The 27470-nt window shown below is 45.0% G+C and overlaps 2 protein-coding genes across 2 annotated transcripts; one reads left to right on the top strand and one right to left on the bottom strand.

Moving 5' to 3' along the window:
• The first annotated feature begins 826 nt into the window (after window positions 1-826).
• On the top strand, window positions 827-10347 carry phf21b (PHD finger protein 21B). Its single transcript, XM_065951605.1, is given in 12 exon segments — window positions 827-2225; window positions 2414-2706; window positions 2708-2750; window positions 2841-2971; window positions 3113-3165; window positions 3400-3476; window positions 3901-3955; window positions 4370-4392; window positions 4816-4974; window positions 5917-5983; window positions 6102-6205; window positions 6294-10347. Coding segments are annotated over 12 exon segments (1389 nt in total). The 5' UTR covers window positions 827-2132; the 3' UTR covers window positions 6585-10347.
• LOC110002984 (rho GTPase-activating protein 8) lies at window positions 9836-23148 on the bottom strand. Its single transcript, XM_020658668.3, has 13 exons — window positions 23057-23148; window positions 22226-22284; window positions 21529-21654; window positions 20750-20837; window positions 20360-20491; window positions 20164-20250; window positions 19985-20083; window positions 19787-19897; window positions 19615-19688; window positions 19276-19353; window positions 18914-19042; window positions 11728-11831; window positions 9836-11640 (listed from the first exon to the last, which is right to left on the bottom strand). The coding sequence occupies exons 2-13, from the start codon at window positions 22263-22265 to the stop codon at window positions 11443-11445; spliced, it is 1266 nt and encodes a 421-aa protein (XP_020514324.1). The 5' UTR covers window positions 22266-22284; window positions 23057-23148; the 3' UTR covers window positions 9836-11442.
• Window positions 23149-27470: the final 4322 nt, after the last annotated feature.

Below are 27470 nucleotides of genomic sequence, written 5' to 3'. Positions count from 1 at the left end.
CGTTTGTGATTTCACAGAGAAGACGATGAAACATTGTTTGTTTTTGTCCTCCTCCTCTTCTTCCTCTTCTTCCTCCTCTTCTTCCTCCTGCTGACAGATGATAGACGAGTTGATTTCCTCTTTTCTGTTAATCCTGCGTTTCCTCCCTCCTCCCTGTCGCCACCTTCACTGTCTGCGTCCTCTCCTCCTCTCTCAAACTCCATCACCTTCTTTCCTGCTGAATATTCTCCTCCTGTATCCAACTTTTCACACAAACTGTTTTCTCAGCTTCGCTTTCAGATGTTTTACTTTTTTTCAAACCTCGTTTCAGAGTATCTTATCAGTCTTTTCTTTTTGGTGAAAACTCCATTGCATCAACATTTTTCCTTCAAAATCTGCACTTCCCCCGTCTGTCCTTCATGCACATAAACTTGTTTATTTATCTAAATAAGAAAGAGCTAAAAAAGATCCTTTCTAGCTGCTTAGTTTGGATTTCTAAACCTTCTTAACTCCCTCAAAGGCAAGGTGCAGAATCCGGCCTCTTAGTATTAGCTTTGCACAAAGACTGGAAACGGAGGGAAACTGTTAGCCTAGCTTCATGAAAATCCACCTTCTCAAAGATGTTAACCCCCCCCCCCCCCCACCCCCCCCCCAGCAGGTTTAGAGACGAGAGGAGGAGAGTGATCGTCAGTGTTTTGTGCAGAGTTGTCGTCTGTGTCGGGGACATTTTGACTTTCATATCATTTAAAAAATCTCCAACGTGAGGTTGTGTTCACTCCTCAAAACTGTAGAAGAGGAGAACCCCCCCCCCCCCCCCCCCCCCCCCCAAAGAGAAGGTGCTTAGGTTTGGAGAAAAAGAGGAAGCAATTACGAAAATGAAAGCCCTTCGCACTGCAAGAATTTTCATCTCTGCAGTTGCCATGGTCAACTGGCCCGGGGCCTCCTCCTCCTCCTTCTTCCCTCACTGAGCCGCTCTGCAGCACAATACGACAGAACGAAGGGATTTTCACAGAAGAAGAAAAGGAGGGGAGGAGGAGATCTGAGATCAGGAGGGGAGGAGGGGGGAGAGAAAGAAAACAGGTCATTGAAACGGTGCAGGTTGGGTTCAGTTCAGCAGAGAAGATTCATCACTTGTTCTCTTTTTTTACAAACCTTTTTAAAAAAACAATTCATCTTTATTTGAACCCGTTTGAAAATTAAAAATAACTCCAGCGTTCTCCAGATCGGCCTCGCTGAGAGCGTCAGAGTGTCCTGATTAAACTACAAACATGGAGATCAAACTTCTCGGCTCGGCTTCGTTTATCGTCTGAGTTCAAAACAATCTGAAGAAAAAATAAAAGCAGAGCCGAGAAAACATCTGGAGGCGTCAGACGAAGAAGTGAGCATGTTGATGTTTAGACAGATTCTGTTTCAGAGAAATCTGAAGCAAAGGGAAATCAAATCCAGAGTTCTGAGGGAACCGATTGTGCTTCAAGTTACATCTTCAGAGATTTAAATGTATTTAATCAAACTTTGTTTATCTCTGTCGCCTGCAGCTTGTCAGGATGTAATATCTGATTTCACGATATTCACACTCAGCTCCCGACCTCCATCTTTGTAGCGGCTGAAGAGTTTCCTTCTTATCGACATTTTCTTCGACCCTTAAACAAGTTTTTTTCGGTTTTCTTCATTATTTAGTATTTCCCTGTTGAACTTTTTTTGGTTTACGTGATAGATTTTTGATTTCCCAGCATGCATCTGGTGTCAGATGCACAGAGTGGTGTAGTGGGAGCTCCCCCTGTGGTCAGTGGTGGTTACTACAATAACAACTCAAATAAAAAGAGACATATTTATACATGCTATAAAACGTTCTTTTTTTTTTTTCTTAAAGTTTAGTTTGAAATTCTGCAGGACGACTTCCTGCTCTGATGGTTTCCTGTTTGTCCTGTTTCTACTGGTTTGACTGGTTTGAGATTTAGGGTCCTTCACAGGTTTTCAGGGATTTAAATACAAGACTATTGTTGACTGATTAATAATCCCACGATGTGAAGCATGAACGATGTCTGCAGCTGATCAGAACACTAAACGAGTGCGACGAGTAGTTTTAATCTAAAAGATCTGATAAAAACATGAAAAAGTGCTGAATCTAAGTGTTGCGTTTGTGTGCGTTTCAGATGCTGGGAACTCTCACTGCTGTGCCCATCAAGGTGCCTCAAGTCAGCTCGCTGCACCGGCTGGCAGGACAAGCAGCCACTCTGCTACCTCAGGTAACGCACAACACAGTGTAGTAACAACAATCTGTCTGTTGTCATGGTGACGCCGCATGAAGCAGACTGAAACACAGAGTGCAGTGATTGAATCCGTCCAGCAGGCGGCAGCACAAACCACAGTGACTCTGAGTGAATTAAAGAACAGTCTCTATAATGACCCCCCCCCCGTTCTGCTCCTCCTCCAGGTCAGGCCAAAGACCCAGATCCCGACAGCCTCCCCCACGCTCCCTGTCAGGAGCTGCAGCCGCTCAGCCTGCAGAGAGCCACCGCTGTGGTCAGTCCCAAGAGCGGGGGTCCCACCCTGCCCACCGCCAACAGCACCTTCAGCCCAGAACACCAGCCCAACGGACAGAGCGACGCCTCGCCGCCCTCGGCCCCCGCCCCACGGCCAGTCAGTGGGCAAAGACTCCAGCGGTCTCGCCCAGCACACCGCCGCAGCGGGGCCCGGCGTGGCGTACGCCATCATCGCCCGCCTCCCCCGCCACTGGAAATGGAGTGTCCGCTGTCAGCGAGGCCGTCAAGGTGAAGACACTTCTCCGCAGCCCCGACTCGAGGACGCCGTCTCTGAAAACAGACTCTAACTCGCCCTCCGTCTCTCTCTCTCTTCACCAGGTGATCATCATCCAGCCTCAGGCGCCCAGCAGCACCGAGGGCTCTCCGGGGGCTCAGGCTGACCTCCCCCTCACAGGAAGCTCCGCCCACACCCAAATCCCCGTCCTCAGAAAAAAGAAGAGGACCCCGAGGTGAGTCGACAAACGGCCAATAAGGGATGCAGGTTCCGACGGCAGCTTAAAGTCACAGAAGAAGAAAACACAAGACGTAAAGTAAAGGTCTGACTCCTCCTCCCTCGCTCACTTCCTCTTCCTCTTCCTCTTCTCTCACAGAAAATCGCCTTCATGGTCGCCCCTCGGCCTCGTCACTACAGAGCACCTGGAGGGTGAGTCCACTATCTTCTCTGTGGATTTACTTTCTGTCACATTGAAGATGTTTGAAGACTAGCGAGGCGAGCGGAGCCGGCAGGACAAGATGGCGGCCTCCTGGTTCTTTTATATTTTTTTTTAAACTGTCGTCATGGAGGAGGACGCCATCTTGTCCTCTCTGGCTCCGCCCACAGTCAAAAAGTCCCACTTGTGATTGACTGGAGTTTGAATGTTGTTTTGTCTCTGAGCAGAGATCCAGACGAAGCGACAGGAGAGGAAGAGACGAAGCACAGCCAACCCGGCGTACAGCGGCCTCTTCGAGCCGGAGGTCAGAAACACGTTTTTCTAAACGTTCAGAGAATCAAGAAGAAACCACGAGTCTCCATTCACTGGAAACAACAAGAATAATATCTAAACACACGTTTGTCATCACACCAGAGTTTTAAACCTCGATAGTTACCATGGCAACCAAAATTCTTAAGTTTAGGGCCCCACATGGCGAGGAAAACTCGACCACAGCGTCGAGTTCTCCTCGCCATTTCTGATGGTCGTTTTTAAAGTTTTGATACTTCTCCATGAAATAACAGATTGTATGGTTTTAAAAACGTCTGGTCTCATGGAGGTACTGATCGGATTGTCTGACTGCTCTCTCTCTCTCTCTCTCTCTCTTCTCTCTCTCTCTCTCTTCTCTCTCTCTCTCTCTCTCTCTTCTCATCTTCTCTCTCTCTCTTCTCTCTCTCTTCTCTCTGCAGCGTAAACGTTTGGCGTCACATTACCTGAACAGCTCGCTCTTCATGTCAGCACGAGGTAAGAACACGCCTCAGGACGCGCTCAGATAAACGCCGGCGTCACCGCAACACGACTGAAAACACGTCAAGAGTCTGAGAGATGATTTTTTTATAAAGACGCTGAAACAGAATGATGACCTGATGATGTCATCAGTATGAAATATATAAATATATCACCTGTCCTGTGTGTTGTAATCCACACACACACACACACACCATCATATTAAACCTGATCACATCTTTAAAGGAACAGTTCAACAATCATAGAAATGATTTAATTGGAGATAAAAATGTTGAAATATTCCTTTAAATGACGTCATGAATCTGTCTGCTGCTTCACGCCTTCACTATAACCTGAGTGTGTGTGTGTGTGTGTTTCTGTGTGTGTGTGTTTCTGCCACTAACCTCTGCTCTGCTTCGTTCACATGCTCAGACTCTGAGGATTTCTGCTGGAAGGTAGGTACCACCACTGATGATGTCACACTCACTTTTCCCGCTGAAACTTTTAAGTTCAAGCTTTATTTATAAAAACATCAAACAGCGTTACCCAAGGTGGGCACACATCCATGATAACTAAAGACAGATTTGATATTTATCATAGGGTGACCATACGTCCCCATCTGTCCTGTTTTTAAGCTCTATGTCCCGAGTCCTCACAAATATCTATAGAACACCAACATGTCAACCAACCAGAACACCACACCATGCTAACAACATTTGACAGTTAGCCTTAAAATGAAAGAGTCCAGATTCTGAGGTTTATTTTTTGTGCTTTTTATCTTGAATGTGGCTTCAAAGAGTTTAAGGAGACTTTGTCCAGAAAGCAGTTTGACTTTGTTTCTGAGCGGTGTGTGTGTGTGTGTTGTGTTTGTGCGTCAGGAGGACGTGGAGCATGACGAGCACTGCGCTGTCTGTAAGGAGGACGGAGAGCTGCAGCCCTGTCACAACTGCCCCAGAGCCTTCCACCCAAACTGCCTCCACCCGCCGCTGAAAACCCCCCCGAGAGGACCCTGGTACTGCCCCAAGTGTCAGAAAAAGGTACTGACTACAATTCTACAATTCACAACAATTCGAAATATCAGGATACAGCTCACTGAAGGGATATCTAAAGATAAAGTGTGCTCAGAGTAAGATCATTTAATGATGAAGAAAAGCTTGATGGATGACGGCTGTGAGGTGTTCTTCTTCATTTGTTTACAATTCTACAATTCACTTAGCAGACTCTTTTCTCCAAAGCGACGTACATCAGAGAGTAAGAACAACACAAGCAAGGATCTAGAAAAAAGGGAACAATGTCAGTAAGAGCAAACGATCAGCTTTGAGTCTGATTGGACACACAGGTGCTGACAGGAAGTGACCAGAGGCAAAGCACAACATTGAGGGCAGTTCTTGAGAGCTCTAATCAGTATAGAAACCATCTTATAAGTCGTCGTTATCAAACAAAAACCATCGTCATTACCATCATCATCATCAATAATATGGAGACCATCATCATTAAGTTAGTAGGTATTCATGAAAGAGCTGGGTCTTTAGCTTTTTCTTAAAGGTGCAGAGGGACTCTGCAGATCACATGGAGTTTGGAAGTTCATCCCACCACCGGGGGGCGACAGAGGAGAAGAGTCTAGTCAGCTTCTTAGGACCCTGTTGTGAAGGTTGGATCAGACGCCTTTCATTGGCAGAGTGTAGAGGGGGGGGGGAGTGTAGACTGACTGCGGCGCCTTTGAATCAAAAGTTACTTTAAGATCTCCACAACTGCTGCAGCGGGTTTTAAGAGTGGCAGAGGCTCGACGTCGGCTGGAAACACATTTAGGATGAAATGATTCCAAGAGCAGTTTGAATTCTTCTGCAGTTAACTCCTCGCTTTAAGCTCAAAGACTGGAATCAGCAAGGCTCTGTTTGAAGTTGTAAAATATATCTACAGCTGTGACATGCAGCGAGTTGAAATCTTTACTCTGAACGTGTTTCCTGCTGTGTCCTCAGGTGCTGAACAAAGAGAACATGTCGTGGCCACAGAACTTTGTGCAGTCGTACGTCACCCACAAGACGGGTAAGAACCAGCGGACTCCTCCATCACAGTTTAAAGTTAGAGTGTCTCTACATGTGCTGATGGGATGTGTGTGTGTGTGTGTGTGTGTGTGTGTGTGTGTGTGTGTGTGTGTGAGCAGTGAGGCAGGAGGAGAAGCGACGGCTGCTGAGACGAAACAACGAGCTGAAGAACGAGTGTGCTCACCTGGAGGAGCAGGACGAGAAGCTCAACAGCTCGCTCAAAGTAAGAACACAAAGGGTTAAAAACGTTGTCTGTTTCAAAACAAACGTTTCTGACAACGTGAAACCTTTGTCCTCGTGTGTGTGCGCAGCAGTGTATGGACCTGAGGGAGCGCCTGCTGGGGCAGCAGAGGGACACTCAGGCGTCGCTCGAGCGCCTCAAAGCTCTCATCCGCCTGATCCAGCGCGACCAGCTCATCCAGGTCACCATGACGACCACCGCCACCATCGCCGCCTCCCTGCTCTCCCAGTCCTGGATCAAACAACCCACCAGCATTACCGCCACAGCCGCTGCCGCCGTCGTCGCCGCCGCCACCCCGGGGCCCTCGGCCACGCTCCTGCAGAAGAGCCACGCCCACAGCCAGGACGATGCCAACAACTAGCCCCGCCCCCCTTTTCCCCCACACGGCCGTGATGATTTCTTTTTATCTGAAGATGATATCTAAGCGTCTTTTCTCCGAGAAGCTGAAAACAAACTGAGAAAGCCTCTATCCTCCACGATTCAAGTATTTTTTAAAACCCAACACCTACAGTGCTTAACGAGATTTCTTTTTTTAAGTTCTTTTCTATTTATTAACGTTCTTGGCCTTAATGTATTTATTACAAAAAGTTAGCAGACAGCGCCGCCGCCGTCGCCACGGGAACACGACGGGGGCGGCCCAAAAGATATGTCCCTCTTGTTCTGCGTATAGTGAGAGAGAACAGTAGAGCTAGTCGTAGTAGAAGAAACACAAAGCATTGTGGGAAGTGAACGGACTGTACATTGATATATCGGAGTAGATGTTGAACAATGTTTTTGCCATAAGAATTCAGGAAACGTTCCATCAGTGTGTGTGTGTGTGTGTGTACACGAGCCTTCAAACAAACAGAGAAGAACTTTTGTTCAGTATTAAAATAGAGTCAAAGAAAAAAAGTATTTAAGATTAAACTACAGAAATTAGCGTTTCTAGTGGAGAGTTTAGTATTTTCATGCTGATGCCTGTTGATAAATGTCGGGAGTATTCGAGGGGATCACTGTACATACGTTGTATTATTATCTTCTTCATCAGCGCAGGGTTTTTTATTTTTCTGGGTTTCAAACTTTATTCAAACTCACATCAGAGACGAACCCTGAAAGTTTAACTCTTTGTTCTCCGTCTGACACTGAAACAGGTTTGTGGTCTTATGAGGACGTTACACACACACTCCTTATAAGGGCGTTTCCAAATCACGTCTGAACTCAGATCTCAGAGCGGGGGATGACATCACACCTGAGTTAACCACGTCTCAGTTGCGAGTCGGACAAACAACATGGACGCCTCCAGGAGTAGCTTTTGTCTTGTTAGCTAACACGCTACGTTGATAGTTAGCGTTAGCGCGCTAAAATAAAACGACAACACGTCCACGCTGCTTCTACACACGGCTTAAACGTTACTTGGCGGCCATGTTGGATTTTAGCTCGGGCTACTGAAGGTTTTCCGAGTTTCCAAGTCGGATTTTTCGGCTTCAGGAGGCCGTTCCTCATCACGTATTAACACTGGCGACTCGGAATTTCCTACAAGCTGATATCATCGGTCGATATCAACATATCCAGTGACCATCGGTATCGGCTGATTTCATCGCCTGTGGTCCAGTGGTTAGTGCGCGCAGCCCACGTACAGACGCTGAGGTCGTTGAGTTTGCACCGTGAAGTTTTGTTTTATTGGTCAGACGGAGAACAAAGAGTTGAACAGCAGAAGGGACCAAAGGGTTTTTTTTGTTTTCACAGCTGCACTCAAACACGACCACGCCGAGGAGTTCAGACGGCGTGCGATGCATCCATTCAGTCCCCTCCCCCTTAAAAAAACCAGTATGAGAAAATATGCCAAAAACTTGTTTCTTTGTTTTTGTACTGGGATCGCTCATTCCTCAATAATGTCTATAGTGCTTTTTTTCCTCCCTGCCTCTTTTATATTTTTGGCTTTTTTACTCTTCGTGTTTTACGGACGTTTTAACGGCGTCGAGCCCGTTAATCTGATGAACACTGCCTCAAGTACAAATGGTTTTTTAAAATCCACACTTTTTTTTTTGTCTTTGTTGCGTCATTTTTATAAAAACACCAGTCAATCAGATGTGGGACTCAAGTGTCAAACTGCAACAACACTTTTTGACTGTGGGCGGAGCCAGAGAGGGCGAGATGGCGTCCTCCTCCATAACGACAGTTTAAAACAAGAACCAGGAGGCGGCCATCTTGTCCTGCCGGCGCCGCTCGTCTCGCTAGTCTTCCTGCTGGTCCAGAAAGGTTCAGTTTAAGTGTAAAAAAAAAAAAAAGCGTAGATGTAGATCTTTGTTTTCTTTCTTTATCGAACTCGCCACACAGTCGAGGTGCGGCGCCCCGACGCCGGTCGAGGCGCGGCGCTCTGACGATGCACAAACATGAACAAATGGTCGAAAGAATCCCGAGGAAAATGCCTTTAACGAAAGAGAACGAGGGAGTGACGACGTGAAGAAGGTTTTTTATTTAGTTTGAATCATATCAGCTCACCTGTGTTTGCTCTCTTCACATCGTCTGTACGGCACAAACGTTTCAACACGTATCAGGTCATCATCACGCGGTTTCAGGGGCGGCGAACAAAAAGGAGGTTAAACGGCGAGCAATACCACATCAGAACCGTTCATAACGGGGTCATACTCGGAGTTTACTGAAGCTTTTTAAAGATCTTTGATTTCCTGTGAAGCTAAAAAGGCGACGTCACACTTTAAAATCTCGTGGAAAGTTTAGCGCAATGTAGAAAACGAGGAAATCTCAACTTCTAAAAAAATGAATTATTAAAGAATCCAACGACGTGTTTGAAGCATCACTCCCCTCAAAGTTAGTAAGAGCGTTGTATGTAAAGCTGCACAGACCGTTAACTCTTATCATCGTTTTACTTCTGCAGCCGTCGAACAAAACCAAACAAAACTCGATCTGATAGATGTGACCTCACAGGACATCACCTCTCTTCACTCTGAGCCCCGTTATGTTTAGAAAAATATATTTATTAAACGCGCTTTATCAGAACACAGAGCCTGGTGTCTGCTCGTGGAGCTTATTAGAAACATGCAGAGGCTTTTTAGGTCGGGTACAATCACTTCTATCTGAACCACTTCTCTTGACCGCTTCCATCGCTGCAACACCTGTTGACCTGATAACTGCTCTCATATCTGACAAACCGAGGGGCGTCCAAAACGGCGGTGTGGGGGCGTGTCTTAAAAGCGCCTACCTTCTCTGGTCCAAACAAATCCAGAGCATTCAGGAGCAGAATCTAAAGTTAGAAGGAGGACATACTGGCTGCTGCATGTTTCCTGAATGTCTGATCATATAGTAAGCTCACTTTATCATTTCACTGATTGGACCTTTAATTACCTTAACGATCAGAGTTGACGCTCAGCGGGTCGGTCCAGGCTCTGTGTCTGTAATAAAGCAGCAGATATGCAGAAACATGAAACCTAACATGCCTTTAAGAATGAATCATGATCAGTGCAGAATGTACCGTATGAAGCATATCCAGAGGGAAACCATATCAGCGCTCCGTGCCGCGTCCAAACCTCCATTAATAAATCAATAAAATAAACAACCCTCCACCCCCGAAAACCTCCTTCATCCGTTTCTAGAAATCTTCTCCGGGAGAAACTGTGCAGTGCTTAAACAGATCTATTTTAATACACGACACAAGACATTTGAACAAAGAAGAAAAAAAAAAAGTTAGAACATTTTTATATTCTTTTATCAAGGAGCAAAAAAAATGAGAAAAGGAAACCGAACATTTTGAGGTTTTTTTTTTTTTTTTATTGTTTGCCGGTTTCTGCATTCCGACTTCGAGCTTGCAACGTGCGATGTGTTCTTTTTGCCACAAGGGGGCGACGAGGAAACGACGACGACACGTTTAGATGGGAAATGAAAATGTCTGTTGAAGTAGAAGTTTTTTGGTTTGTCATTAATAACGGGGACTGTCCAGTGGATAGTGTGTATAGGAAAGTGTTTGTCTTAAATATGCCAATGTAGTTTTTTTCTTCTTCTTTATGATGCATTAAAAAAAAAGTGGATCGATGGAAAAGTTGATAAATGATTCAAGAGTAGTCTCACTTTTTTGTACCGAGTTCTTACGAAAAATGGAATCATTAATAAACAAAAATTCAAGAACAAAACGTTTGAATGAAGCGTCTGTTTTCACATCAGGAACACCTTTACACAAACAGGACACAAAGTTCAGAGTGAAGACTTTTCAAAATACTGATTCATTCCTTTTACCGTCGACATGTTTTCTGGTAACAAGAAGTCAGAACTTCACATCTCTGATCAGTAACACGTTTAGACTTTTTCATTAAATCACTCAAAGTCTTTATTTGTTATTTTTAACCCTTAAATGTAGAAATCAAGTATCTCCTCTGAAAATAACTCTGTGAGTCATGACTGTCTACAATGGGTGTAACACCCGAGTCCCACTGTCTGTGATGTTTTCAGAGTCCTATCTTCAGGGGAGGGGCTTATTACAAAATGTAAAAATATCAACACACAGATGACCTCATCAGACGCCTGATTTGAGCGCCTCAGATTTTTCTTTTTCAAGCTCACAAACAACAATCAACATCATCTAAAAAAGTGACAGCAAATCAAATAATAATAAAGAGAAGGAGAGCAGAGTGAACGTGCAGCTTCAGTCTTTAAAGTCTTTGAGAGTCGACCTCCAGGTGAGATATTTTGACCCTGAGCCCTAGGTGATGCAACAATGTCCCAAAACAACCAAAAAAATTATTCCAGAGGAAGAGACCACCAGGTGTTCAGGGTAATACCTGTGCAGGTTCAGAGTGATACCTGTGCAGGTTCAGAGTGATACCTGTGCAGGTTCAGAGTGATACCTGTGCAGGTTCAGAGTGATACCTGTGCAGGTTCAGGGAGTTACCTGTACAGGTTCAGGGGGTTACCTGTGCAGGTTCAGGGAGTTACATGTGCAGGTTCAGAGTGATACCTGTGCAGGTTCAGGGAGTTACCTGTGCAGGTTCAGGGGGTTACCTGTGCAGGTTCAGGGAGTTACCTGTACAGGTTCAGGGGGTTACCTGTACAGGTTCAGGGGGTTACCTGCGCAGGTTCAGGGTAATACCTGCGCAGGTTCAGGGAGTTACCTGTTCAGGTTCAGGGGGTTACCTGTGCAGGTTCAGGGGGTTACCTGCGCAGGTTCAGGGTAATACCTGCGCAGGTTCAGGGAGTTACCTGTTCAGGTTCAGGGGGTTACCTGTGCAGGTTCAGGGTAATACCTGTGCAGGCGGGCTGCGGGAGCCGAACACGGCGTGGTAATGTTCGATGAGGATCTCGGTGAAGATGTTGACGGGCGTCAGAGCGTTCAGAGAGAAGGAGCCGTGACGAGGCCACAGCAGGTTGACCCCGAACACACAGGCCAGGTTAGAGGGACTCATCTTGTTCACGATGCTCTCCTGAGACACCTGAAGGAGGGAACAGGATTTAGACACAACCTACACAGGAAGTAGTTGATAATGATCAGCGAGTGTGAACGAGCGAGTCAGATGTACCATGTGGAGGAAACAGAGCAGGAACTTTGTCACGATGAAGTTTTGTTCAGGAAGACTTTCAATGATCTGTTTACACCTGCTGACCCTCAGACTGCTCTCCACACCTGGAACACAAAAACAAACAAAAACTGTCTCATGTCTCTCCTCTCTTCCTCTTGTCTCTCTTCCTCTTGTCTCTCCTCTCTCTTGTCTCTCCTCTCTTCCTCTTGTCTCTCCTCTCTCTTCCTCTTGTCTCTCCTCTCTCTTCCTCTTGTCTCTCCTCTCTTCCTCTTGTCTCTCCTCTCTCTTCCTCTTGTCTCTCCTCTCTCTTCCTCTTGTCTCTCCTCTCTCTTCCTCTTGTCTCTCCTCTCTTCCTCTTGTCTCTCCTCTCTCTTCCTCTTGTCTCTCCTCTCTCTTCCTCTTGTCTCTCCTCTCTCTTCCTCTTGTCTCTCCTCTCTTCCTCTTGTCTCTCCTCTCTCTTCCTCTTGTCTCTCCTCTCTCTTCCTCTTGTCTCTCCTCTCTCTTCCTCTTGTCTCTCCTCTCTCTTCCTCTTGTCTCTCCTCTCTCTTCCTCTTGTCTCTCCTCTCTTCCTCTTGTCTCTCCTCTCTCTTCCTCTTGTCTCTCCTCTCTTCCTCTTGTCTCTCCTCTCTCTTCCTCTTGTCTCTCCTCTCTTCCTCTTGTCTCTCCTCTCCTCTCCTCTCCTCTCCTGTTTCCGTTTCCGTTTCCGGTTTCCGGTTTCCGGTGAGTGTGAGTGTGAGTGTGAGTGACGGTGGTGGTGTTGCGAGTGGCGCGGAGATTGAATTGTTTGCTATCCTTTCTACTGTTTTCAAAGTGCACGATCAGGTCAGTTTGTTTTCATATTTGTATTGAGTGTTGTTGGCTGTGTAAGACAGATCGTTGGAGGGGTTGGAGGGAGGAATGGCGTCTGCTGAGACGCCACCTCCGACTCTCCGACAGGGAGTTCGGATAGTCCCTCCGAACGGTACTGTCACCGTGGAGGAGGTTCTGTTAGCTGCAGGTGAACAGGTAGGCCATGATAAACTCTTGTATGCATCCCGAATGAACAAGGCTGTGGTTGTTTTTCTGAAGAGTGAGCCTCTTGTGTATCAGCTGATTGAGAGTGGTGTGTTCATTAGGGATTTGTTTGTGCAGGTTTCCCCGTTGTCGGTTCCCTCTATGCGGATCACCGTATCCGGTGTTCCGCCGTTTATTTCTAACAACTTGTTAGAGAACGAACTCCGCAGGTTTGGGAAGTTTGCGAGTGGGTTCAAAACTGTGAGTCTAGGGTGTAAAGATCCCAAACTGAAACATGTCCAATCTTTGCGGCGTCAGGTGTTCATGTTTTTGGATTCGCCCACACAGACTCTGGAGGTTTCCTTTAGAGTGAAACACGGTGACGCTTCTTATATGGTGTATGCGAGCTCGGGACAACTGAAGTGTTTTGAGTGTGGTGATGTGGGACACAAACGTTTTGCGTGTCCGCACAGACAGCAGGAGGCGGCTAGTGCTGCCGCTGACGCGGGCGGCTCTGTTAGTGTGGCGCATGTGGCGGGGGCCGCGTCCGCGTCCGTGCCCGGGGCGGAGGCCGCGTCCGCGCCCGCGCCTGGGGCGGGGCCCGCGTCCGCGTCCGCGCCTGGGGCGGGGGCCGCGTCCGTGCCCGTGCCTGGGGCGGGGGCCGCGTCCGTGCCCGTGCCTGGGGCGGAGGCCGCGTCCGCGTCCGCGACTGGGGCAGAGGCCGCGTCCGCGACTGGGGCAGAGGCCGCGTCCGCGCCTGCGCCTTGTGCTGAGGCCGTGGCTGAGGTAGAGGTGGCTTCGACCAGCTCTCAGGCTACAGAAAAATCACAGACTGTAGATAATGATAAAACTGAAGATTCCACAAGTTCTGCAGTTGTAGATGTTTCATTGAAGGAAGGTAAGACAGTGTGTTGTAGCCAGGCATCATGTGAAGGAGAGGACATGGATGAAGATTATGAGTCAGACAATGCATCCATTGCTGATTTGCCAAATAGTGGCTCTGGTCTTTATTCTTTAGAGTCAATCAATCAATTTATGGATGAAACTTACAACAAATCAGTAAAAATCAGTGACTACTTTAGTGATACTGAAAAGTTCATAAAGTCAGTCAGCATACTGAAAAGACAGGTTGGGTTTGACCTCCTGGACGCGAAAAAACGGTTCCGTCTTAAAAAGCACATCACCGCACTGAGGAAAGTTGGACGTAAGAGTGTGAAGAAGACAAAGAAATGATCATGCATCACAAGGTGTTTTTCTTCTTCTACTGTTCCCTGTTTGTGTCTACTTATCTGTTCTTTCTCTCTGATCTTTCTATGAGGAGTCTTAAGATAGGATCTCTTAACATTAATGGTGGGAGAGACAGACAGAAAAGGGGCCTTATCTCTGAGATCTCAACTCAGAAAAACATTGATATCTTGTTTTTACAAGAGACTCATACCACACCATCAGATGAGACAGATTGGGGTTTATGGTGGGAGGGCTCTAACTACCTTAGCCATGGCACCAACCTTAGTGCAGGAGTAGCCATTTTGTTTAGAGCATCTGCAAATGTAAAGATCGTCTCTTGTGCTGAAATTGTAAAGGGAAGGCTTTTAATTGTAAGAGCAGAAATAGAGGACACTGTTTTCTGCTTCACTAATATTTATGCTCCAAATAATGGAGCTGAAAGGGTAGCTTTCTATACCCGCCTCCAAAAGGAGTTAGTGATCTATAATCAGGATCAGATCATTCTTGGTGGTGATTTTAACTGCACACTTGATTTCACCGTGGATAGAATAGGAGAGGAGCCACATCCACATTCATCCCAGACTTTAAACACTGTCATCTCTCACCTGGATTTGTTGGACACATTTAGAGTGAAACATCCACAATCCAGACAGTATACATGGGTCAGGGTTAACAGTAACAGGGTGTGTGCAGCTAGACTGGACAGGGTTTACATCTCCAGAACTCTCAACCCCAGATTAATTCATTGTAATATTCTGCCTGTCGGCTTCACTGATCACCATTTTGTTAGTGTGGAGCTGATTATTTCACCAGGTGAAAGGGCTAAGTCCTTCTGGCATTTTAATAACAAGCTTCTACTGGACAATGTTTTCTGTAAAAACTTTGGGTGTTTTTGGGATCAGTGGCAATTAAGAAAAGTTGAGTTTGATTCTTTGAAGCTTTGGTGGGAGGTTGGTAAAGCTCAGATTCGTGTTTTTTGTCAGCAGTACACGTCACACTCTTCTGCTAGATTAAAAACAGTCATTAAAAATCTTGAGGACAACATTAAGAACCTTGAGGAGGGGTTAAATGGGAGTGTGGATCCCACCACTGGTACCCTGCTGAAGGAGAAACGTATGGAGTTGAGCTCTTTCCTGCAGGAGAGGGTGAAGGGAGCTCTTGTGCGGAGTCGTTTCCTTCAACTCAAAGACATGGATGCCCCAACGTCTTTCTTTTTCAATCTTGAGAGATCTGTGGCTCAAAAAAAGCTGCTGACTTGTCTGAAACTGCCAGGAGGTCGAATAACAGCTGATCCAAAGGAAATGAGCAGTCACGCCATGCAGTTCTATGAGGATCTGTTTGGAGCAGAGAGTTGCAGCCAGGAGTGTCGCAGGGAGCTCCTGGAGGGTCTCCCTCAGCTCAGTGTGGAGGAGAGGTCTCTTCTGGAAGGGGAGCTGTCTCTGGAGGAGCTCACTGCTGCTGTCACTCAGATGGCAACAGGAAGAGCACCTGGAATAGATGGGTTGTCCACAGACTTTTTTAAGAGGTTCTGGAATATTCTTGGGTCTGACCTGCATAGTGTTTTAATGGAGTGTTGCAGGACCGGGTCTCTTCCTGGTTCTTGTAAGAGAGCAGTTCTTTCCTTGCTCCCCAAGAAAGGTGACCTGGCATTGTTAAAAAACTGGAGGCCGGTTGCTTTGCTTTGTGCGGACTACAAGATCCTCTCCAGAGCTTTATCAAACAGACTAAAGGACGTTCTGGGAAGTGTGGTCCATAAAGACCAGAGTTACTGTGTTCCAGACCGGACAATCATGGATAATGTTTTTCTTATCAGAGATGTCATTGATGTGTGTAAAATCTATAATCTAAATGTTGGCATTGTGTCTCTGGATCAAGAGAAGGCGTTTGACAGGGTGGATCACTCGTATTTGTTTTCTGCACTGAGGTCTTTTGGTTTTGGGGATGGTTTTGTGTCATTAGTTGGTTTGTTGTATCAGGATGCACAGTGTTTGGTGAAGATGGGGGCGGGGTTGAGTCGGCCAATCCCTGTACGGCGAGGGATCAGACAAGGTTGTCCCATCTCCGGCCAGCTGTACAGCTTGGCTATTGAGCCCTTGCTGTGCAGGTTGAGGGACCGGCTCAGCGGGCTTTCTTTGCCCGCGGCCGGTAGCATTGAATGTCCCCCTACAATTTCTGCCTATGCTGATGATGTAAACATCTTCATCTCCAATCAGGGGGACGTTCGGTGTCTGCGGGACACCCTGTCCCTGTATGAGAGGGCAACAGCTGCACAGGTGAACTGGGAAAAAAGTGGTGCCTTATTGGTGGGAGAGTGGAGGGACCAGGCAGTGCCCAGTCTGCCGGGTGGACTTGAGTGGGGGAGGGAGGGGTTGAAGGTGTTGGGGGTTTATTTGGGTACCGAGGGCTTTAAAAGTAAAAACTGGGAGGGAGTTAGGGAGAAAGTGTGCGCTCGGTTGTCTAAATGGAAATGGTTGCTACCCCAGTTGTCGTATAGGGGAAGAGTTCTGGTGGTCAATAACTTGGTTGCCTCGACTCTCTGGCACAGACTTGTGGCTTTGACACCTCCAAGAGGGCTGGTGGAGGACATTCAAAGGGCCATCCTGGACTTCTTCTGGTCAGGCAAACACTGGGTCCAGGCGGCAGTCCTCTACCTGCCGGTGGCTGAAGGGGGACATGGACTTATAGACATTCAGTCAAAAATTGCCTCATTCAGACTCCAGACTGCACAGAGACTCCTTTTCACTTGTGGTCCCAGCTGGATGGACATCGCTCGACTGCTGCTGAGGAGAGCTGGACGGCTGGGGTACACTAAGCAGCTCTTTCTGTTAAAGCTTGAGGAGGTGGATCTCACTGGATTAACATCCTTTTATATGTCTGTAATGCAGGCATGGAAAATGTACACATTCAAAAGGGAAAAAACTGAGAGTCTGGGAATGTGGATCTTTGAGGAACCGTTATTTTTTAATGATTTTATAAGGACTCCAACTTTGCAGTCAGCCAGTCTCCGGGCCAGTTTCAGAGAGGCAGGCTGCACAAAACTGGGTCACCTGGTAAGACTGACCCTGGACGCCCTCAAAGAAAGGACCAATATCACCTCCAGCCGGGTGGTTGAAAGAGTGGTGGAGGAAGTCTTTGCTGCACTTCCAGTAAAACTTGTGACATTTCTAAACATTGAGAATCTGTGTGAGCAGTGGAGTGAAGAGGGCGAATACAGCTTCCCATCTTTGTCTGTTACCCCAGATGTCGGGGAGTGGCAGGAAAGAGGAGGTGGACTGCTGTCCTTTAGTACTCCTGTTCTGGGAAAGTTCCAGGATGCAGGGAAAAAGGCACTCTATCAGTCCTGTGTTAAGGTCCTACATCTTCGTGGTCTGTCGGGAGTGAAAGAGTCGAGGTGGATCGAGTTTTTTGGCCCGGAGGTTTCCCCGAAAGGCAGCTGGCGGTCCCTGTACAAGCTGCCTGTTGAGAAGAGAACAGCAGATCTCCAGTGGAGAGTTGTGCATGGGGGTATAGCCACGAACAGATACAGAGCGCACATTGATCCAGGGGTGGGAGAGGAGTGTTTGTTTTGTTCACTAACTGAAACTTTGTCTCATCTGTTTGTTGAGTGTCCCAGGCTCTCACTCTTGTTTGTCCTTATGAAAAGCTTGTTTGAAGCTCTCGGGGAGGATTTCTCTTATGCAGTGTTTGTTTTTGGACCAAAGTATTCTGCAAAGAAAAAGACTGTACATACACTGATGAACTTTTTATCTGGCTCGGCTAAGTTGGCCATTTGGCTTACACGCAAGAACCGAGCTCAGGGTACTGGCTGTGTGGAACCGGTGCTGGTTCTGGAGGGACTTTTGAAGGCCAGACTAAAGGTAGAATTTGCCTATTATCAAATGATGGACAATGTGCAAGACTTTAATAGTGTATGGGCTGTGGAAGAAGCTTTGTGCTCTGTGGGTGGGGATGGAGAGCTGATTATTCATTTTTGATGCAGTAAATGTTGTTTTTGTTGATGTTGTGATTTTTGTTGCACTTGTTTTGTTTTATGTTTTATTTTTTATTTATTTATTTATTTCCTTCTCTTGATCTGAGTGATGATGTGACAGTGTTATAATTTTCTCCTGGTAGTGGTAAAATAAAAGGTATTTTGAAAACCAAACCTCTTGTCTCTCCTCTCTTCCTCTTGTCTCTCCTCTCTCTTCCTCTCGTCTCTCCTCTCTCTTCCTCTTGTCTCTCCTCTCTTCCTCTTGTCTCTCCTCTCTCTTCCTCTTGTCTCTCCTCTCTTCCTCTTGTCTCTCCTCTCTCTTCCTCTTGTCTCTCCTCTCTCTTCCTCTTGTCTCTCCTCTCTCTTCCTCTTGTCTCTCCTCTCTCTTCCTCTTGTCTCTCCTCTCTTCCTCTTGTCTCTCCTCTCTCTTCCTCTTGTCTCTCCTCTCTTCCTCTTGTCTCTCCTCTCTCTTCATCTTGTCTCTCCTCTCTCTTCCTCTTGTCTCTCCTCTCTCTTCCTCTTGTCTCTCCTCTCTTCCTCTCGTCTCTCCTCTCTCTTCCTCTTGTCTCTCCTCTCTCTTCCTCTCGTTTCTCCTCTCTCTTCCTCTTGTCTCTCCTCTCTTCATCTTGTCTCTCCTCTCTCTTCCTCTTGTCTCTCCTCTCTCTTCCTCTTGTCTCTCCTCTCTTCCTCTTGTCTCTCCTCTCTTCCTCTTGTCTCTCCTCTCTCTTCCTCCTAACTCTTCTCATTATTCATCTCTGCCTTCATCTCGTCGTCTTAACAGTATTTCTCCTAATCTTTATCCTCCTCCATCTTTTCCTCGAGTTGTCTTCTCCCTCCAGTCACCTGCTCTCCTTTTAACCTTTCCCCTACTCTTCCTCCTCCTCCTATTCTTCCTCCTCCTCCTCCTCCTCCTATTCTTCCTCCTCCTCCTCCTCCTATTCTTCTTCCTCCTCCTCCTCCTCCTATTCTTCTTCCTCCTCTTCCTCCTCTACTCACTGAGGAGCTCCAGGACCTGGTTGTAGACTCTGAAGGTGAGCAGAGGTTCTGGAAGTTCTCTGAGGAACGTTTTGAGGATCACAGCGGGAACGTGGACGTCTGAGAACTCATCAAAGTTTACAGGTTTACCTGAGGACGTTCAAATACAAACTTTATTAACAAAGCGCACAAACAGGAACATATGACACAAACGAGTCTGAATGACAGAGTCTGAAATGCTCCTCTGTGTGTCGACAGACAAACACTCAATCTGCAGTGTGTGTGTGTGTACACGTTATCATCACACACACTCTGATCTTCTCTGCCTGCTACTGTGAGATAAAAAAAAGCCCCTGCTGCTGAGATAAGGAGACCCCACTCACCCAGGTTGTAGAGTTTCTGAATGTCCTTGATGACCTGAACACGAGGCGAGCGTCTGAAGATCCCCTCCGTCCTCAGGCCTACACACACACACACACACACACACACACACACACACACACACACACACACACACACACACACACACACACACACACACACACACACACACACACACACACACACACACACACACACACACATCATCATTCCTGTCTCTCTCTAAGATTCAGTAGATAACATACTGTAAACGCTGTGAACAGTCACATGCCGCAGTACTCATTCTAACCACTAGGTGTCAGAGTTTCATACTGCTCCTTCAGCATCATGTCCACACTCACCTTTCTCCTTCAGGTAGGCGACGGTCTGAGAGACGACGGGGGGGATGACGGCGTCCCGGTTCTTCTCTCTGATGCTGCAGAACAAAAAAGAAAAACAGGTTTTTTATTCATCGTCACAGACTCACTTTTTAAATTCATGAGAAGTCGTGAAGGGTGTAAAACAAAAACTCACTACTGCAGACTGACGCCAAACTGCTGCGTGGGCAGGGGGGGTCGAGGCGGGGGGGTCTTCATGGAGGGAGGGGGTCCGCCTTTCTGAGCAGCGAGGAGCTTTTCATCGTGCCTGAGAGAAATGAGAGAAATCAAACATAAAAAACTGATGAAGATAAAAGTCTTCAGTGATTTTATAGTTTGAGATCGGGTGTGTGACCTGGCGACGTCGGCCGGGACGACGAGCTGCTCGTAGTTCAGGTGATCTCTCAGCTCGGCCAGGTAGTTCACGTACGTCAGCTTCTTCCCGAACTTGTGACTGGAAACAAAAAGTGAAGGAGAAAGTGGAGCGTGAGAGGAGACGCGTGAGGTGAGTCTGACGGGTGTTTCTTTCATTACCTGATGAGAGGTTTGAAAATGTTCCAGACGATTCTGATGAAGTTTGTGGGATGGACGACGTACAGAGTCTTCAGGTTCTTCTTGTATCTGAACGAAGAACAAACACAGGCTGTCATTAAAATGCTAACAAAGCAGCGCCGAGGAGCGAGCGACTTCATCAGCTGTAAGTTAAAAAAGTGAAGCTGGGTCGACGTACTTCCTGTCGAACTCGCTGTACGCTTCTCGTAACCACTTCAGAGACGGTTTGTTGCTGCTCCTCAGACCGTGATGGAAGTAAACCAGGATGTAGTCCATCTCCACGTACTGGTCCAACGTGAACTTCAGAAATCTGCACACAGGAAGTGAGGTCACAGCTGGTTTCTAAAACATTTATTTCACTTTAAAAAAGGTCTTGAAGGTGTGTTACTTATTCGACCAATCAGGTGAGAGCTCGGCTGGGATGAACAGGAAGTCATCACAGAGTTACATGTTTATAATCTCAGAGAGCAGCCTCGTGGTTCTAAAGTGTTTTCACATCTTTATTTCAGTGTTCAGTAAAGCCGAGCTGCAGATTTGAACTTGAAACAGAAAGGCTCAGCGGACGTACTCGAGGAGGCGCCGGTGGTTCAGCTGGTGAGACGGAGGCAAACAGCAGCTGCTGAAGACGATCAACTTCCTGCCGTAGTTGTCGTCACCTGGAGAGAAAGAAGAGACTTTTTCAGGTTCTTCTTCCACACGTGGTCGACACAGTTTCTCTTTACGACAACATATTGGAACACGTTCTGTTTTTCTGAGTGTTGCTGCGTGAGGTTACAACAGGTGCAGAGGTCAAAATGTTCAGCTCCGCCTCCAACAAGTCGTTTGAGCTCATTTCTGTTCTCGGCTAATCCACAAGTCTCTTGAGCAAAAAAAATGTTTCTATAAACACCACTCAACAATATGATCCAATCAAATTCATCACAACGTTAAGTCCCGCCTTCTATCTTGTGATTGGTTCTATCACATGTCAGTTGGAAAAACGTCCTGACTGAGCAGCTCCAGCTCTCAGAAGGTTAGACTGAGAGTGTTTCCAACATGGCGGCGGCTGCCCTCGCCGTTAGAGATGTGTGACATCACTCAGTCTATGGTCACGACACCGCAGTTACAAACTCTTAAAGTTTCTCTTCATGGGAATTTAAAAAGTTGTAGTTCTGGAACATTTTTAGGAATTATTCAGTAATAATATGTTTTAGCCACTAGGGGGCAGCAGAACGAGCTGTAATGACATATAATCATTTTATAAAGTGTGACATCATGTTTGTGAATAAACTTTTAATTTGAAATTAAACTGCATAAAATCCAAACTTTGAGCTGAAAGATTTTTGAAGAAGAGTTTGATTTACTGACCGCAGACCTGGATGATGCCGTGTCGGGCCACGTCGTAATACGGGTGCGAGGGATCAGGACTGCTGGGAGGAACCGACGGAGCGTCTGTGACACACATCTGATCCTCCTCTTCCTCCTTCTTCAGCTCTGAAGTGTTTCAAAAAGACAAATACACACTTTTAGGATGAAGTCTAAAATAAGAAACGATTAAAAGGATAAACAAACACCGATGGAGAACCGTGACTCCTGATCTGCACCGCCCAACGTCTTCTAAACGAGTTCCTTATCTGCACTCTGAGTTTCTATAAATACAGACTTATCAGAGAGGAAAGCCCCCCCCCCGGAGCCGAGCCAGAGGACTGGGTGGAAACCTGATTCACGGTCTGTTCTCTGCTCTGGATGTTTATTCTGCTGCAGCGGGGGATTAACACAAAGTGAGTCTGATAAGAGAGAGGAAACCATCCTGACGCTCCGATGGCTTCACAGAAACTCTCAGAGTTACTGAGAAACAGATGAAGGAACCAAAGTGTTAAAGTATGAAATCAAACCCTGATAGTGATTCAGACAGGAAGTGAAGAACGCTCAGCTTCAGACAGAACCAGAATTCAAATCAAATGTAGATAATAAGACGACATACAGAAGTTTCTGTACTAAGTATTTAATACAATTAACTTTTACTAGATTAAATGAATTAAAAGAATTGATTATTGTTACTCACCTATCTCCGCCAGCTGCTCCAGGTCGGATGTGGAGGTCATGGTTGGAGGATGTCGGTCACTTCGAGGAGGAAAAACATAAACATGATGTAGAATATAAAACAGAAATCAACAGATTTAACATCAGAATGATGATCTGATTCTGACTCGTTATAGAATAGAATAGAATAGAATACAATACAATAGAATAAAATAGAATAGAACAGAACAGAATGACTTTATTGATCCCAAACTGGGAAGTTGTGTTGTTACAGCAGCAGGTTGTCCAAACACACAATATGAGTAAAAAACACAATATTAGCAAATTTAAACACAATATAATATTAAATACAAAGTAAATAAGCACTAAAAATATCAAAACTAAGAATGAGAATATATACAACCAGGATTTAACTAAACATTACTAAGTCTTAAATATGAATATTAAATGTGAATGTGCAGAAACAGAGTAGTAAATGGACAGTATTGATAAGTTAAAGTGAAGCTGTTTCATTATCTAAAGCAGCTCCTGATGAAACCACACACACACACACACACACACACACACACACACACACACACACACACACACACACACACACACACACACACACACACACACACACACACACACACACACACACACACACACACACACACACACACGTCAGGTGAACTCGCTGTAAGCTAGCAGGTATGATGCTAACTGTTATTGCAGATTTATAGACTCGTTAAACTTCATTAAACTTATTAATTATCCACTAACGGTCGTTTTTATCTCAACACACGTGACGTGAGTGTTTCTAAAGTTCCGTGAGGTGACGTTAAGTCGTTCTGAAGGGAGAAACACTCACCTGGAGCTGCAGGTTTCAGCTAACACTTTAATGAGTCCACAGGTAGAAAAGTTGATCCAAACTTCCTCAAACAACCGCCGCCTGGACGCGCATGCGCAGATCAAACTCACAAGGAAAACTCGGAGTGATGACATTTTTTAAAATTTTTCCACAAAAATAAAACGTTTAAAAACCTCTGAGATATTTAACAAAAGTAAAAATCTTAATGTGACAGTTCAGGTACACTCGGTTAAAAGTAAAAGTGCTGATTATTTATTAATCTTCATTTTCCTTCCTTCCAATTTCAAGGTTGCAAGAATATTTCACCAGACTCCAAAAATTTTCATCGTTTTTCTTCCCCAATTTATATATGAATTAAATTAACTTACAATTTAAAAATAAGCGAAATTTAGCTCAGTGCTAAACTTCTAGCATTATTTCTATGTTGATGTTGTTTTACTTTGTAAAGAGTCTAAACTTCCTCCATCTCTGCAGACGAGGCAGATTTACCTGTGCTGCTTGAAACTATTCAGTAAATGTTTGGCATGTTTCCTCCCTCGGCTTTGTGAAACCAGTTCGGTTGTTTTATCTTCTCAGGTGAATCAGTCGTGTGTGTCTGAGTCCTCAGGTGTTGTTATGCTGACGGTGTCTCACCTGCAGTGACTCGTTTAAAGCTGCAGCTGACAGACTGAGGTGCAGCTCACCTGAACATCCTGAAAATATGAATCCGTGAGCAGCGGCAGGGTTCAGGTTTCATGGTGGATTGAAGATGAAGAGGAAAACTAAAAGTCTCTGAACCTGCAGACTCAGATAGAAAAGAAAAAATGATGGACAACATGTTTATAATGTTCCTCATATTCACAGGACAAAGTAAATGATGACTCGTTCTAGGATTACGTCACTAATAATGCAAGAACAAATGATCTAAAGTCACAGTTTGTCTTTTTTAATGAATTCAGTTAAAACCATGGATTGTAAATATTCGGTTAAATCATGATCACACCTTTCAGATGTCTTCAAAGCAGTTTGTCGGTAAAGTTGTGAAAGCCTGACACCTGCTGGATGGACTTTAAGCTGCAGCAGCTCAGATTAAACCCTGATTTTAGACTCCAAGGTTGAAGAGGACAGAAACAACTGTTAGAGTGAGCTTGGACGTGAATCTGGTCTTTAGTTTATATAAAAGTATGTGAACTTTTTTTCTACTTTCGACGTTTGTACAGATCTTGATGGTCGGATGTAGATTTTATTTATTGATTTAATCAAATTTCTTCTTTCTCTCTTTTTTTGTTCCCATTTGAGAATCTAACAAGAGGATTTTATGATCCAATAAAATATATTTTTTATTCATGTAATTGAATCAAAATCGTGTTCCACAGCATTATTTAATATACTGTTTTACTTGACTTGTGTTTTGATTCATTGCATGTTTTTTCTTTCTTTGGATTTTCAGCCTGGGGTGAGGATAGCGTTTTCCACTTTTCAAACCTGGGTACCTAAATCTCTCTCTGGCTGTCGGATGAATCTCTCAGACAGACACACAGACAGAGGGATATTTGGAGGACAAAATTGGATTTTATTCTTAATACTGCAGCTCTGTCAAACTTAAGTCTGAAGCCTCCTCTCTTTTTCGCTCTCTGTCGGCTCCAGCTGAGGCGTCGGACTCAGAGAGAAGTCCTTCAGGGGAGGATTTACTCACAAACATATTTAAATGCAAAGCTGGCACAAACTCTGTGGGGAGAAATTTCAGAGAAAGAGTCTTTGTTTTTTCGCTCCAGGGCCGTCGGCGTTACTGAGGCGACCGAACAAAGAGGGAGTTACATGAGACAGAAGAGAGCAGAATAAAGACATCAAAAACACCAAAATCAGAGCGCAGTCAAACAATGAAATGTCAGAGGGGTTTTCATTGTTAATAAAGGAGGCAATTAAGCGCCAATTAATCTGTCTTCAAAGCTGATCGGGGTGTTTCTAAAACTTTGTCAGGCTGCTGCAGCTTCTTCTTCTTTTGGGTGTTTTATCTTCACACCCCTCCTTCCACCCAGCTTCACAACTTGTCCTCCCCCTATTACCATTAGAGAACACACAGAGCTCATTTAAAGTTGTTATTTTAGGTTCTTTCTAATTGTGATCTTCAGATATCGGGTTACTTTGCCTTTGGAGTGCCTCAGGGTAGGACACCAGGCCCACTGTTAATTAACATTAATATGTCAGTAGCATCACTCACACTGACGTTTAATGACCAGCACGTCCTTTCCCCCAGAAAAGACAAAAGGTTTGTATCCAGTGACACTCATAAAGTTAATGATGAAGTTGTTTTTTTTAACCTTAAATAATCAGTTTTACCCCTCAGCATGTGCTTGAAGAAAACAAATAAAGGTGTTAAAGGGTACCTGAATATAAATGCTACAAAAAGAGAGAGATAAGGTGAAGTCAAGAGTTTGATCACTGCAATGAGAAAGCCTTAGTAATGATGCATAACTTTGAATAATAATAACTTTATTTATAAAACACCTTTCAAGAACAGAGAGTCAAAAAGTGCTTTACAAAAGCAAGAAAACAAAAACATCAACAATATACAAAACCGATGACGCAACAGCAAGTCTGAAACAAAAAGGTCTGCAGTTGAAGTTGTAGAAAAGAGTCAACAGTTCCCACAGATCTTAGACCCCAAAGGCAGATCGTTCCAAACATGGTCTCCCTCGGTCTCGGGCCAAAGGAAGTCGGTTCTTCTTTGACCAAATTTAATTAAAACTTAACTTGTAGATTATAAATCGTCCTGTTAAGAGCCTACACAGGATTAACAGAAAACATGACCTTCTCGGTGGAGGTAATTGGCAATTAAACAAGGAACAGCTAAGGCTTATAGGAATAAATGTTCATCAAATGCATCCTTTGGGAAATATAAATGGCCGTACCAAATTGTATCATAATCAGTCCAATAGTTGTTGAGATTTTTAAGTTTAAAGGATCCGTTGGTTGTCCCAAATCATCGGGGGGGGGGGGGGGGGACCCTCGGGAAAACGGTGACAATTTGTGTGAATTTCATGACAATCCATCTAAAGACTGTTGATGCATTTTAGTTTGGAACAAGATGGTGGACTGACGTTCAAAACAACTTTCACTGTCTTTTGTTAAAGCTTTATTTTAAAACACGATGGACAAAAACTCTGTTATCTAAGAATCAAATCGAATTCACAATCCCGAATAATCCACGACCAATCCTTATCAGTCGTCCACAGTTCCCTCCAGTGGCTTGCCGTATGTGTTCATGATGATAAACTCTGCACAATAACAGTCTCAGCTTCCAATCTGCTCACACAAAAAACACAGAAATACACACCAGCTGAATGTGTCTGTTAGCTTTGGAGGGAAGAAATACCCCCCCAAAAAACAGGGTTTGATATGGTATTCTGTGATTATGCAAATGATGAGAGTACATAAGGGAGTACGTGACCCAAATATGAAGAGAATACTGATGAGCTTAACCACTGGCAGCAGATATTTGACACCTCCACATGCTGTATGACTGAGAAAATATATCTGGAAGATAGATTATAAATACCCCCGGATCTAAATATAGAGAGATGAACTAAATAAACGGACCGTCAGCACAGCCCGGGGACACATCGAACATTTAAAAGAACAAATATTACACTTTGAATTGACTGAACCTTTACGTCTGTATTCCTTCCGTTTCTTTGTAAAGAAAATGTGTCGCTGTGTGAACACAATTATTGAGCTACTTTTTCATCTTTGCACAATAGCGGTGGTGAAAATATTAAGAAATAGAAATTCATATTCATATCTGACCATTACTCAGACTACCTTCCTGTCTTCGGTGTCTTTAAGAAGTACTTCCTCAATCTTCATGTTTGTAGTTTAAACCCATGATTTACTGAATGACCTTGAGTCCAATGTCAATGATTTGGGGAAAGCAGATGTTAAATCGTGAGCTCCACTTTGGTGTTGATTTAAATTCAGCTCTTTATATTTTCCCTTCCTGACAGAAAGCACACATCTCATATATGTTCCCCCACACACACAGTGTTTGTTTTCCTTGGATCAGAGAGCTGTTGAAAAGGACAACAGAGGGGGAGCTGGGATTCCTGTTCATTACAATGTGTTTCCACCAGGCTTTATAAATAGAGTCAGAGTGGAGGGTTGGGTGGGGTTGCTGGGAGGAAAAACAAATCTGGATCAAGCTGAGAGAATCGTTTTGAGACGCTACAGGCGACTTTCAGACTGAAGGATGGAGATGTTCGCTCCGTCTCACATTGTTGAACACGATGGCATGTAGCTGTGAGCCCGCAGAGAGACCGGCAGCCATCCAACCAACCATTATCCATCCAACTGAAGAACTATCCATCGATCTATTTTCCAAACACTATAGAGCTATGAAAAATAATATGAATAATCAAAGACTATTCATTATTCATTA

Source organism: Labrus bergylta, chromosome 23 (assembly GCF_963930695.1).
Source record: "Labrus bergylta chromosome 23, fLabBer1.1, whole genome shotgun sequence".
Taxonomy (NCBI): Eukaryota; Metazoa; Chordata; class Actinopteri; order Labriformes; family Labridae; genus Labrus; species Labrus bergylta.
The sequence above is the reverse complement of the archived record's forward strand: the minus strand, read 5'-3'. Positions and strand labels throughout refer to the sequence as shown.